The sequence below is a fragment of the Dama dama genome, chromosome 15, assembly GCF_033118175.1.
Source record: "Dama dama isolate Ldn47 chromosome 15, ASM3311817v1, whole genome shotgun sequence".
Lineage (NCBI taxonomy): Eukaryota > Metazoa > Chordata > Mammalia > Artiodactyla > Cervidae > Dama > Dama dama.
Window position 1 is genome coordinate 63904149 of NC_083695.1, and position 14735 is coordinate 63918883.

A 14735-nucleotide genomic window follows, 5' to 3' on the forward strand; every position below is an offset into this window, starting at 1 on the left:
ATGCCCTCGGGAGATGACGCGTTTCTAGGGCACGTCTGACTCCTGTGGGCAGCCTCTGGCTAGACCAGGGACAGACGCTGCTGCTCTTCTGCTCTGTCTGCCTAAAACAGTGTTAGTCACTTTGTTTCCCACCTAGGAGGGATCCACATGAGAGAATCAAAAAGTCAATATTCCTAACCTGTCCATTCCTCCTGATGCTTGAACCCTAAAACCTGGTTCAGGGACTTATAAGACAGCTACGATAAATCATAATCTAAAAAATTTATTTCTTACACAACATAGTGAATCAACTGCACTTTAATAAATTTTTTTTTAAATGAGAAAAAACTTATTATCATAGAAAATTTCATACTTAGGCAAAGTGGTAAGAATCAAATGATAAATTCCTATGGACTCATGACCCAGCTTCAACAACTGTCTCTCATGGCTAATTTCTCACTCTCCAATATTCCTTTTATAGCTCAATTGTTATTTAAATACAAATCCCGGACTCCAGACACATTATTTGCTGGTTTGCAAATATTTCTGAAAGTAATTGCTAAAACACATGGTAAATGCATATATCCACAAAACTAAATTATCTAAAACATTTCAATAATTCCCTAATATCAAATATTCAGTGTTCACATTTTCCCACTTTTTTAAGCTTGCTCAAATTGAGATGCAAATTAAGCCCATACACTGCAATTAGTTGAAGGGTCTCTTTAATTCATTTTTAATCCATAGGTTCCCCTATATCATTTTCTTCCCTTGTAATTGTTCATTAAAGAAACTGGGTTGTCCTTCAAGGTTTCTCAACCTTGACTTTCCTGCTTCTGTCCCTGTGATACAGTTTCATGCTGTATTCTCTTTGGTGCAAACTGCTGTTAGGTATGGAGATTTGATCTTTTTTGTCAAGAATTCTTTACACGTCATGGTGTCCATCAAGGGGATATAGAAGGCCTGTAGGTCTTTTTGTGATGTTAGTTACTGTTGATGATCATCACCAAGACCGGTTAATTCATTACGGGCTACACTGATATTCTAATTAATTCATTTCTTCCCTATTTAAAGGCTGGAATACTTCCATAAAGGGAAACTTTCCTTCATCAACTATTTGGCTACCTTGAGGTATGGGTTATATGTGAAAGGTAGCACAGATGTGTCTTTCGCTTTATTCACCAGTTTCCTAAATGAGTAAGCTCTCCGGGATCCTTCAAAAGTAACCAATGAATATTTTTTAAGTATCATTGTCATTCATAGATTTAAATATATTTCATGTGCTTAAATTCAGTGCAATAATTATTGATATTCAGACATTCCCATCTTCGGCCAATGGAATCCACTTTAAGTTGACTCCTAAGTCTACCTAACATGATCAGATCCTTGGACAAGATAGTGGACTCCGTATGTCAGGACTGCCCTGGCCTAGAAAACTGTTCCTTAAGGTCCATGGGTGTCCCTAGAAGGAGAGCTGGTGACCTAAGCAAACCATTACAGGTTCTCCCCACTGATTTCATAAAGTTTTTCCTTTGCTCAAAATCTTCAATCTTCCTTTTAGGCAGAAACCCAATTCCTCCACCCAGTGTTAAAGCCTTAACTAATGGAATTAGACACATCCTCCCTGATGAAATCACCTCTACTGCCTTCAAGCTCAGCTCCCTCCCTGGCCCATCAGCATGCCAAACTCATTCCTGCTTTTGTCTCCTGTCTGGAGACCACTCCTGGAGCCTCCCTGTTCCCAGGACCACCAGGTTACACAATTCCAGGGGCACCCTTCACCACGTGCACTTAGCAGCATGGAACACTTCCCCTTTGCTGCTTCAAATCCTGTCAGTCCCAAAGGCTCACCCTGAGGCTCATCTCTCTGAGGAAGTTCCAACGTGACCACACTCTCATCCAACCTTCCCACCTCCTGACCTGTCAGTACCTCTCATTTGGGCCCTCTCATTTGGATACGGTCTGCCTTGAACAATCACCTAATTATTTTGGGAGTCCCAGTTTATTCTGGTTTCCCAAGGGGAGAGACTACAGTTAGAGGCAGACTTCTGTTTACACAGGGACCAAACTCTGTCTCCAGACTGAATTACCAAGAGATCTGTGCAAGGAATCTTGGCTGTGGAAGGCCTCAAAGCAGAAGTACCCTTTTGATAAAAATTTATTAAACTGAACTGAACTGAGGGACTCAATCTGAAAGGCAGATCTCATGATAATTGCTTAGTACAGAAAATATATGATAAAAATTCCATCAAGTTTTAGCAGTATTCTAATACCCACTTCAGTAAAAATGTTTTTTAAAACTGAAAACATGGCTATGGAATATAGAGCTGAGTTACAGCTAGGACAGAAAAACTCCAGGTTTATCTCAAGGATATTTGGATGTCTGGTTTTTTGACTCTTGGTCAAGAGTTGACAAACTCTGACCTGCAGGTCAACTCTGACCTGCGCCTGTTTTTGGAAACAAAGTTTTATCAGGACACAGCCACACTCATTCACTTACGTACTGTCTAAGGTTGCTTCTGTGGTACAATGGTATGTGAGTAGTTGAGACGGACACTGAATGGCTTACAGAGGGTAACACATTCAGTACTGGTCTTTTACAGGAAAAGGTTGCTGATCCCTGCACTCCCAGAAAAGATACGGGTAGTGGGATTTGTGATGTGATGTTTAAAGTCCAAAACTCACATGTTGACCCCTTAAGGTCAGTTTCTTTACTGATAAACTATCAGCAGTCAGTCTGGTAAAAAATTCCCACTGAAAACTCTGCTTTGAGGCCTTGCAAAGCCAAGATTCCTCGCACAGACCTCTTGGTGATTCAATCTGGAAATAGTGTGTCCTGTGCAGATAAGGACCCTGGGGGGCTTGTGCACAGGATTTCTCTCAGCCCCTCAATGCTTGCTTACCCTCCCTTCTGTGGCCTTACATCCCTATGCCTTTAAATGAAAGTCTTATATATGGGTATTCTCTGTGGAGTCTGGTGAGTCTTTTCAAATATTTGAACTTTGGAAATATTTGCAATGACAGCTCCTACTTATTTCAAGATTACTGGGCTAATTAAAAAAGATAAAGCCTAGCAAAAGGTGGGAGAAAGCTCAATATTCACACAAATCCAGAGTTGAGTATTCAACTCTGACTACTACTATCTGGGGAACTTTAAAAACACAGGGGGGTGAGCCCCACCCCATCTTCACTTATTAAGGTGGCTGAGTGTGAAGCCCAGGCATCGCCAAGCCCCTCAGTGATTTTAATGTGCAGCCTGGATTAAGAACCACTGACATACACAGCTCCTTCTCCCTAAGAAGCCTGAGAGATGAACTGCACGAAATCAACTCCACTCCTCGACACTCCCTCTGCTTGTCCTGGGATGCTGTCTCCTGGTGGCACCTTCTTCAGGAAAGGCAGTTTTCAGATTGGGTTAAATCTACCATAGTCAAATGAGGATTACTTTTACAAGCTAAGAAATCTGAAATGACAGACTAAAAAATGGACTTTGTTTTAGTTCAGAAGAATTTTCCGTCTTGGGAATTACCTGCTCAACAATAGACGCCAGGCGCCCTAGGGCCAGGCCACATTCATCCCCTCGGGTCACCACGGCACTTCCAAGTTTCACCACAATTCTCTTTGCATGCTTCAGCTCACTGCGGTGGGCAAAAGACTTGCCATGTGTACGACTGAGGGGCACAGTGATAAAGGGTATGTTGCTCCAAGAACGAACATGTCTGATGGCTGAAGCCTGAACATGACCTGCAGAACCCAAAGTCAAATGCAAGAAAAAAAGAGAGAAATACACGATATAATTTCTCACTGAAAATATGCATGCAAAACAGTAACCAGTTCGGCCACCAAAAAATAGTTTTACCATTCTCAACTGAAGAAAACCAGTATATCAAAAGACACATCAAGCATGTTTTAGTCCAGTATTATGTGGAGTTTGTATCCAGTACACAGGTACACTCCAATATTGCTGGTCAAGAATTTAAACAAAACAATCTTTCCTGAAGACATGTTGGCAAAATGTATTAAAAACCTTAAAAATATTCACATCTTTGATTCAGCAATTCCACGTTCAGGAAATTTATTCTAAGGAACTAATCAGAGATAGAGACAAAGAAATTTATCAGCAGGCTATTCATCAGCATTATTTATAATAGGAAAAATCAGAAGCAGAGTAAATGTTCAAAAATGGGTAGGAAGATTTAACATTTTTAGAATTTTTAATAATATGGGAAAATGGTCATGATATGTTCTTTCACATACATTTCTAAATGCATACAAAAAGGTAAATAAATAAAAATATTAATATTTTATCTCATGATGATATTATTAACTTTCTTTATTCTTATCTATGTTTTCCAAACTTACGCAGCAAAAATGTATTGCTTTCATAACCAGAAAGAAAAGCACACATAACCAGTGTGCTTTTAAAGAAACCACACTGCTATAAAAGAGTCTGATTAGCTAAGACAATATAAAGTAACTGGTATAAGTAATAAAAAATCATAACTAATCTCCCTATAAATTTTCTCTCAAATATGGCAGCATGAATTCAGATGTCTGTAACAAGGATAAAAGAAACTGGATAGCTTTCTGAAGGAAAAGTAATACTGGAGTCAGAGCCTTCTTTGTATCCCTGTGGACATCTGCGCCTAATCAATTCTTTCCTGATTCTTCTTGTAACACTTGACAAGATTTCTAAGAGACCAAACAAAAACAAATAAATAATCCCTAAAAGAATCCTCACCACAACAAAACAAAAAACTTGATTAAAAAGCTGAAAATAAGTCACACCTGAATGTCAGGCACTGAACCTCCTTACCACTTCTCGTGATTCCGACTTCCTGCTGACTGCCTTCCCTCACAGAGTTCTCTACGTATCACCACAGACCTTAATAAATACTGGAACAAGTTACTAAAGTAATCATTCTGAGCCACCTTTCAGACCATTCTACAATTCTACTATTACAGAGTAATCTCTTTTCACTTGAATCAACTACTCTCACCTCCCTTTATATTTACAGACAGATTTCTCAACCCAGGGCCTCCACCTCCCGACCACTGACTCCTGTAACTGAGCATCCATCTGCTGTCTCTGCCTACACTACAAAAATTAGGGTACAGCAGGCAGAACCCTATTCTCATGGACCAGATCACTGTGTGTTCTCCCTCTCTACATCCCTCACACACAAACCTGAGAAAGAACATTTTAAATGAAGTCATAGTCTTTTCTCTCCTCTCTTAAAAAACCATTTCTTTAAGTGACAATGTTTCAGATCTGTGGAGATTAAAGAAAGACGATATGGTCTTTTTTCACAACACACTTGTAATCTGGTTTCCAGCAGAGGGCTGCACAGTAAGCCCATCACCTGGGATACAACTGGAGCTTGACACCCTTGCTAGACCTGTTCCTGGTGAGGGGATCCTAGGAACCAAAGGACCGGTGTTTTGTGGGGGCTATTCCCTGGACAGCTCTTTCTTCATCAGGTTCATCGATATAGGTACCCTGGCCTAGTCTTCAAGGATACTATCCTAAGCAATACACACACCTAAGTCTAAGCGTAAAAACTGCATACCTAATAGTTTTGGCCTGATGGAGAAAGGGGTGTAGAGGGAGAGACTTACTCCCCTGGAGTTTGGACCTGTGATTGTCAGTGGCTGTATGCAGCGCTCAGAGCTGTACCCGTGTAGCATGCATCTCTTCTGACAGCTCTCAAGGCCTGGTGGCCACTTTTCTCTCCTGTGCATTGCAGGACATGTCCTGGCCTAGAAAAGTGCTGTGCATGGGTTGGGCAACCTGAGAGGGCACCTCAGGGACACTGGTAGTGGCAAGCAGGTGAGTCCAAGCAGACCAGGTTAGAATGAATGAAACTCCTGATCCACAGTCTGTATCAGCAGAAGAGGGTGGCACGGCTTGGTGCCAGGCAGTCAAGGGTCACTCTGGCGACAGGCAACTGGGTCACAGCACATCAGGTTTAAGGAAAGGTTCAAGAAGAGGCCACATCTATGAACAAGGTTTTAAGCAAATAAAAGCTCAGTCACATCCAGTGGGCTCCGCACCAAGGAGCATTCTACGGGGCCCACGGCTTTCCCAGGTTTCCTATTCTGTGACAATGTGACAACGCTGTCACCCTTCTTCAGGAAGATAGATTGACCCTATCTTCCTTGAGGGCATTTTTTACATTCTGCAGTGTATTATACTTTTGGGGGTTCATATGAAGGACTGAGAAGGCCTTGATTAGTTAGGAAAAATCCACAGCTTCTGAATAGGTAATCTCTTCCCATCTTCTAAGGACCTTTAGGCCCCAAGTCTCAAAGAAAAACCATCTACTCCTGTTAAGGATGAAGGGATACCAAGGTACATATGTATACACATGTGCTGGGGGAAGGGGTTGCCCATATTCATTGAAAGTGCCACAAGTCACACTTCAAGGGAGAAGCCCTTTAGCTTTTCAGCATCAGAGTCCTAATACTCAGTAATGAGGCTGTGTTTCAGACCTGAACAGGAAGGGACCTGGACATGGCTTCTATCTCCCTTCCTGGCATTCCACTTCCCTCTGTTTGTATCTATATGCTTTCTCATTTTGCCTTTTCTCTTTTTTGCGCTTCTGCTCATCATCGTCAGTGAACATGGGGCTCCAGAAAAACCTGAATACAAAGAAAAATCTAGGGATAAGATCACAAAGTATCTCCTGTGAATGTGTCTAATGAGAATAAACAATAATATCAACAATAAAAACCCTAAAGTGAATACTTACTATATACCAGGAACTGTGTTAAAACTATTCCTACACCTTATACAGAGGCACAGCAAATATGAAGGGAGTGTCTGACTCTGGAGTCAGACTTCCTGGGTTGGAATCTCAACTCCTTCACTTACTTGCTGTTACCTCATTTCCTCATATGGTTTTTGTGGAGGATGAAATGAATTAATGCATGAACAGGGACTGGCATGAAGTAAACACATAATAAATGTTAGGTGGTATATAAACATGTGTTAGCTATGACTATCATCATCATCATCTTTCTGAATTCTCATGAGTTGAGACTCAGGAGTTAGGTATTACTATGCATTAGTTATTATTATTCAGTTCAGTTCAGTTCAGTCGCTCAGTCGCTCTGACTCTTTGCGAACCCATGGACTGCAGCACGCCAGTCCATCACCAACTTCCCGAGTTTACTCAAACTCATGCCCATTGAATCAGCCCGTCCAACCATCTCATCCTCTGTCGTTCCCTCCTCCTCCTGCCTTCAATCTTAGCTTCATTTTATACCTAAGGAAGCTGCGGCTCAGAGAAGTTGAGTAACTTATCAGCATTATCAGACTCCAAAAATGGCCATAATACTTGAAGCTGCTCCCATGCACAGCTGGAATCTATTTTCTCCTCTCCTTAAATAGCAGCTGGCCCTATGACTTGCTTTGACCAATCCAGTGCAGCAGAGCTTGCACTTTATAAACAAGCCCAGCTGTTTACAACACTGTATAGAAGCCTGTTTTAACTTTGATGAGATCCAATTTATCAGTTTTTCATTTTATGGATTGTACATGCGTGCTAAGTCCCTATAGTCGTGACCTACTGTTTTCTACAAGCCTGTTTAAAACACTGTATACAAGCCTAGCTCTGTATAAACTCTGAGCTTAGGTCACAGAGACCTTGTCACTCCCAAGCTTGCTGTTCTTGGGAAGCACCATGTGAAGAAGCCATGGATGGCCTGCTGTAGGATGCGAGACCATGTGGAACAGAGATGATCTGTCACTCCAGAAGACTATCCTCTGGCCTTCAACAATCACCCCTGACCTGAGCCAAAGTTGAGAGCTGACAAGGACATGGAACCACTGTGTAGCTGAGCCTGGTCCAAAATGCCAGCTCATGGAATTGTGACCTAAATCCATAGCTGTGGTCACTAAGTAAGCAGCAGAGGTAGTTTTCAAACACAGGGAGCCTAGTTTCAGACCCTCAGCTTTTAAACTTTACACTCTTCTTTGCATGAATGCTTCTTTGCATGAAAGTTTCCCTTGTGGCTCAGATGGTAAAGAATCTGCCTGCAATGTGGGAGATACAGGTTCGATTCCTGGGTCAGGAAGATCCCTTGGAGAAAGAAATGGCAAACCACTCCAGTATTCTTGCCTAGAGAATGCCATGGACAGAGGAGCCTGGCAGGCTACAGTCCATGGGGTTGCAAAGAGTTAGACATGACTGAGCAACTACACTTGCATGAATGGGAAACAGATTTTTCCAATGGTGATAAGCTTGATTAGCTGGTAAGCAAGTCCTCTAGCAGAAAGGTTTTGAGATTTGTTGATAACATTTAGATGTTATCAAGGAGACTAGTAATTCAAAATATCATAAACAGCTTTTATAACTGGACCTCTATAAGCAAAAAAAAAAAAAAAGAATCTTGACCTAACTATCACACCTTATACAAATATTATTCAAAATGGATCATGGGACTTCAATGTAACCACAAAACTTTTAGGAAAAAAACACAGAAGAAAATCTTTAAGATCTAAGGCTATAAAAGAGTTCTCAGATCTGACCTCACAAGTACAATCCATGGGCTTCCCAGGTGGCACGAGTGGTAAAGAAACTACCAACTCAGGAGGTACCTACCAGTAACTCGGATTCGATCCCTGGGTCAGGAAGATCCCCTGGAGAAGGGTATGGCAACCCACTCCAGTATTCTTGCGTGGAGAATTCCACGGACAGAGGAACCTGGTGGGCTACCCATGAGGTAGAAAACAATAGGTCACGACTATAGGGACTTAGTACTCATGTACAATCCATAAAATGAAAAACTAATAAATCGGATCTCATCAAAGTCAAAAAAACAAAAACCACTTCCCCCTATGAAAGACCCTGTTAAGGGACTGAAATGGCAAGCTAAAAACTGGGAGAAAATATTTTCAAAGCACAAATGTGACCAAGGACTAGTATTTGCTGCTGCCAAGTCGCGTCAGTCGTGTCTGACTCTGTGCGACCCCATGGACGGCAGCCCACCAGGCTCTGCCATCCATGGGATTCTCCAGGCAAGAACACTGGAGTGGGTTGCCATTTCCTTCTCCAATGCATGAAAGGAAAAGTGAAGTCGCTCAGTCGCGTCCAACTCTTAGCGACCCCATGGACTGCAGCCTACCAGGCTCCTCTGTCCATGGGATTTTCCAGGTAAGAATACTGGCGTGGGATGCCATTGCCTTCTCCGAGGACTAGTATCTAGCAGACATTAAAAAATTCAAAGTTCAACAGTAGAAAAACAAACAATCCAATTAAAAATGACATTTCACTGATGAGGATATTCAGATAGCAAAATAAGCACATGAAAAGATGTTCAATCTCATCAGCCAAAAGGGAAAAGGAAAACCACAGTGAGATATCATTATACACCTATCAAAATGGATAATATAAAAAAGAGTGGCAACATCAGATGCTATTGAGGATGAAGAGAAAGTAGATCACTCATACACTGCTGGTGTGAATGTAAAATGGTACAACCACTGCAAACACTGTTTGGAAATTTCTTATGAAACTAACTACGACATTGTATTGAGCAGCTTCAGCTGCAAGCAACAAATTCTGGTAAATTCTCTTTTTATTTCCATTCTGTTATAATATTTTCTAATTTTCCTTCTTATGGCTTAGACACACCCATCATTTAAAAGTGGACATTTAATTTCCAAATACATGGGGTTTTTAATACTAATTTCTCATTTTGATACTAATTTCTCATTTAAATGTTTTCTTCTCTGCAATCATTGTTTTTTCAGTCTTCTAACTTTATTGAGGCTTTCAATGGCTTTCAGCGTGATCTCTTTTGTCACACTGCACTTGAAAATATGTGAGTTGTTTTCAAATATCTTTTGCTATTAATTTCTAACAGAATTCCACAGACTCTGTATGATTTAAATACCTTTAGACTATGAACGTTTTGCACCTTGTTTTATGTCCCTGGATATCTTTCAGTGTCTCCTAGTCATAGTCCATGGGAACTTGAACAGGATTTGTATCCTACTATTCTGTGAAAATTGTGTAAATCTTAATTATATTGAATTCATTCATGGTGCTTTTCAGGAGTACCATATCCTTCTACTTTCCTGTATATTCACTCTATTAATTTTTAAGAGTGATATTGAAACTCCAACTAAAAATTTATCTACTTAAATTGTAAAATATAATGGAACTACAAGTAACCTTGTTCTATATTTTCCAAGTCTCCTGTAAATGTGTTAATCATACTTTCATAATTTAAAAAATAAAAAAGAGAGAGGAAAAAACTACCACATATAACCAACATACAACCCGGAAACCGAACTTTTGGACATTTATCCCAAATAACCTATATTCACAACTATATTCACACAAAATCCTGTACACAAATGTTCACAGCAGTCTTATTCACCACAAACAAAAAAAGTAACCAGATGTCCTTCAATGATGAATGGTTACACTAACTGTGGTACCCCCATACCACTAAATACTATTCAGTCATAAAAATGAACAAAGTGATACACACAACAAGAATCTCCAGAGAGACATGCTGAGTAAAAAAAGTCACCCCCAAAGGTCAGATACTGTATGATTTCATTTATATAACATTTAAAAATTATAAAAATGGAGAACAGATTAGAGGCTGCCAAGGGTTAGGGACAGAAAGGAGGATGGCTAGATAAGAAAAATGGAAGGATTCCACAGTGATGGAAATCTTAACCTGCTTCTGTCCACATTGATACCCTGGTTGAGATACTGGGATAACTAGGTATAAGTGCTCTCTCTGTATTCGTTCTTAAAGTTGCAAGTGAATCTATAATTATCTCAAAATTAAACACTTCATTACAAAAAAGGGAATGAACAAAAATAGCCTGCAAGAAATCTGGGGGGATTAAATAGAAGTAATATTTTATCTTTAAAAATCTTTTTAAATTTTGAGGTTTTTTTTTTTTTTAATATACCAGAAGCTGTAAAATTAATGTATACAACTTGATGAGTTTGCAGGTAAGTATACATTTGTGAAACCATCGCCATAATCTATGCGATAACCTGTCTATCCCCTCCAAAAACTTTACTTTATTGATAAATACAAACACAGCATTTCATCAGTATGCTGCTTCCCTGCTTATTGCTTTTGTCCAGTTCTGCCAAATAACATTTTTTTCCTCTTTAAAACTTTGTTTTGAAACACACTTGGACCGAATCTCTCACATACTTAGGTTTCCTAAGATACCTACGAGATCTGTTGAGTATTGTGGACTGGACCCAGGGCAGGAGACGCTGGGTGAAAGACTGGAACCCAGAGCGGCAGACTTGACTCAACATGCTGTGAGGTGGTCACTGACCAAGGTATCTGCAGAATGCATTTAAAAAAAATAAACAATCAAAATACTAGATAGTTCATTTTACTTTCATCTACCTCCCCACACTGAGAGTAAAAACTTGACTCTCTTGATCCAAACTCTTCTGTGTTAGAGGAACTCCTACCTCTTCTACATACAGAAAAGACAGAAAAACAAACGGCTCCTTCCCCAAGCTCTGACTCTATTCTTCCTTGCTTAGGACCATCTTAAGTTTTTTTTCCTGTTTGTTTTTAATAAATTAATTTCTATTTTTTGGCTGCACTAGGTCTTCACTGCTGTGCATGGGCTTTCTTTAGGTGTGGTGAGTGGGGGTTTCTCTTCATCGCAGTGCACGGACTGCTCATTGTGGTGGCCTCTCTTGTTAGGGAGAGTGGGTTCTAGGCACGCAGGCTGCATTAGTTGTGGCATGCAGGCTCAGGAGTTGTGGTGCACAGACTTAGTTGCTTCGAGGCATGAGGGATCTTCCTGGACCAGGGATCAAACCCATGTCCCCTGCATTGGCAGGTGGATTCTTAACCACTAGACCACTAGGAAAGTCCCAGGACCTTCTTAGTTTTTATGGAAAAAAATGGGAACTAAGTATTATGAATATTTTGAGTGACAAAAAACATCTTCAAGGTATAATGTTTATCTACTGATATTAAATCTTCACTACAATTTCTATACCATTACGGAGTCTTCAACCAATCAAAACAGATTCGACATTCCACAAGCAGCCACCTCCAGCTTCCTGCTCTCATCTCCCAAAAGAACTCTGAAAACCACATATTTGAAATGTCAGCTTGATCTCTGCTGACACAAGGAGAGGGAGGAAAGGTCGGAGGCTGCGGCTTTGTCTTTCTTCTTGCTGTCCAGAGGAATCCAAAGCATACTCTTCAACCCCTGGGAGGGAGTGGCAATACCTGTAAACGGCTGGCATCTGGAATGACCCTGGGCACACCTCATGGAGGATGAACACACAGCTAGTTTTCAGAGCTAGGTTGTGGGCATTTTCCCACTGCAGGTCAAACTTAAAGATTTTAGACAAAGAACAGTTTATTTCATAAAAAGGCAGGAGGCTTCTTCCTATGTGTGTGTATATTAATATATAAATATACATACACAGAGAGACTATGCCATTTATTATTGCAGCTCTTACACTACAGGGACATGGTTGTTTTCATGAGATAAGAAAAATCCTTTATCTTGCTTGTGGGCCTCCTTTTAACTTCTGCTGTAGGCGTTAACAGATATATTCTAACTCTCTTACACATGTCTCACGCTGTTTAAACATGCCTAAAAAGACTAGCATTTTGCCCTAAAGTGAAGAGAAACAAGGAATGGTTACTGCTCTTCAATTTATACTGCACAAAGGTACAGAAAGAAGAGAGAAGAGACTGGCAGGATACATCTGTCATACAAAATATGGCATCTATATAAGCAAGAGAAAGTGTTAAGTGCTGTCTTTGTTGACTTCAGTGTTTGTGACAGTAAGGAAGGTTCCAAGAGAAAATTATTTGCATAATACTGAAGCATGCTATGAGGCCATGATCTATGTTTGCTGCTTATACAAATTCCTTCTGAAATTGCTGCTAAACAATTATTTATACATGAATTCACCAAAATAATTCTAGAAGAGCCAAAAGGGTAAAACAATCAAATAATGGCCCTAAAATTCTAATTCCATCTCCTTCACAAACTTTCCCCAGCAACTCTAGCTTTCCCAAAAGGATTATAAACTTCCCACCAAAGGCATGGTAAACATGGGAAACAACCTTTGCGCTTGCTAGCTGTATGCCTTCCAACCTTTTAAAGTCTCAGTCTCCTCATCTGTAAACCGTGGACAATAACAATAAGGACCTCGTGGAATTATTGTGAGAGAATGTAGTAACTGCATTCTAAGAATGGAATGCCTGGATACAAGAGATGCTCAATAAACATCTACTCTCCTCCATCTGTCTTTTAGGCACTAATGTTATTATATCTTACAACCACTTTCTTCCTTATTTCTTTCAGGCCCTGTCACTGGAACAAAGAATTTCATAGCCTCTGATGAGCAGACATAGCCACAAATTATACTTATAGACTATTTATCTCTCTCTTATCTATGAAAAACCGAAAGCTCTGAATGTTTAAGGTCAGTCAGTTATCACGTTGAAGAGTGATGTAGAAACCAGGCCTCCTGGCCTCTCCCATCACCTCCCTCACTGCAAAGGATAGTTCATCCTGCCAGAATTTATTATGCCCTCGTAAGATAGATAGCTAATCCCAGGGAGCAAAGGGTATGTGTGTCTGTCTAGACCCCATGTCATCAAATGAAAAGCTCCCATGTTTTGACTCAGGACATTTCTCAAGTACTTCTTTACAGGTTCTGAACAGATAGTCCTTATCTTACTTACTTGAATAGAGAACTGAACTTTAGTCTCAACAAAAGTCGCCCAGGAACACAGGCTTGCTATATGGTTCACCAGTTAAAGACAAAGCCCCAATGACAGACCTCACCCCCTCTAGAGAGGGGAACGGAGATGGGGGAGGGAGATGGATCTGGGTCCGCCCAGCCCTGATGAGCCACGGAAAGAATTATCCACAGACCTCATGCCACACTGCAAAAGACGGTCGTGAGCGAGCTCTCCCGCTGCGGGGTCGGGACAGAGCTGGGGGGGAGGTTGGTTTTCAAGAGGGGATCACAAAGGCCCAGGCAGGCCGCGCGGAACTGCACACAGGGCCCTGAGAATAGATGTGTGAACAGTTACAAACAGGGTGAAACCCCACCACTCATGCAGGTGCACTAGTAGCTGGTTCCGGGATCCCGGGCCGATAAGGGATCAGGCGCTGGATCTTCAAGCCTCCATATGGATCAGTTTCTGCATCTGGGTGTATCCGAGCAGGTCGGGGAGTTCGAGTGCCAACAGCCCCCGCGGCCCTAGGGCCTCCGTGCGCCGGCGTGTGGCGAGGCACCGCGGTCTGAGAGGCCCAGCCCGCCGCCATCCTTCCGCGTACCCACACCCACTTACGGGTTTGACCCCCCTCACTCTGCTGCAGCTCAGGCCGCGCGCTCCCGCAGTCCCCACGGTCGCCTGTGACCCGGCGCGCACATCTTCCCTTGCCTCAGCCCGGGTGCCGCCTCAGCTCCAGCTCAGCCCGCCACCGTCCCCGCCATCCTTGTGGCCCGCTCGTACCTGCCTCGCCTCAGCCGCCGGGCCCCACCACCCGGCCCGCACTCCACGCCACGCGTCTCTCGCACCGGCTTACTCCTCTTTTTCTTCCGTCCACGTCCCGCAAGATGACGTTACGTCAGCAGCGCTGGAGTAAACCCAGGCCGCAAAGCCTCCGCTGTTGACGCGAGGCGGCTGGCTGATCCCGAGCTGCGCTGCGGCAATGGCGTAGATGCGTTTGGAGAATCGGGCCTGCGCTACACGTGGCGAGCCCCGCCCGC

At 41.9% G+C, this 14735-nt stretch overlaps 1 protein-coding gene across 4 annotated transcripts in view; it reads right to left on the reverse strand.

Annotated features, from left to right (window-relative positions):
• ALDH18A1 (aldehyde dehydrogenase 18 family member A1) overlaps positions 1–14673 on the reverse strand; it is a 39201-nt gene extending 24528 nt beyond the window's left edge. For 2 of the 4 annotated variants that reach the window (XM_061162249.1, XM_061162245.1), the window contains exons 1-3: positions 14479–14673; positions 11195–11310; positions 3509–3723 (exon numbers count right to left, since the gene is read on the reverse strand). In XM_061162249.1, coding sequence (XP_061018232.1) covers positions 3509–3723; positions 11195–11282 — 303 coding nt within the window. In that variant the 5' untranslated portion in view covers positions 11283–11310; positions 14479–14673. Of the gene's footprint in view, positions 1–3508; positions 3724–11194; positions 11311–13891; positions 14027–14478 lie in introns of all 4 variants that reach the window. The other 2 variants (XM_061162246.1, XM_061162248.1) reach the window with 2 other exon arrangements.
• Between the last annotated feature and the right edge of the window lie 62 nt (positions 14674–14735).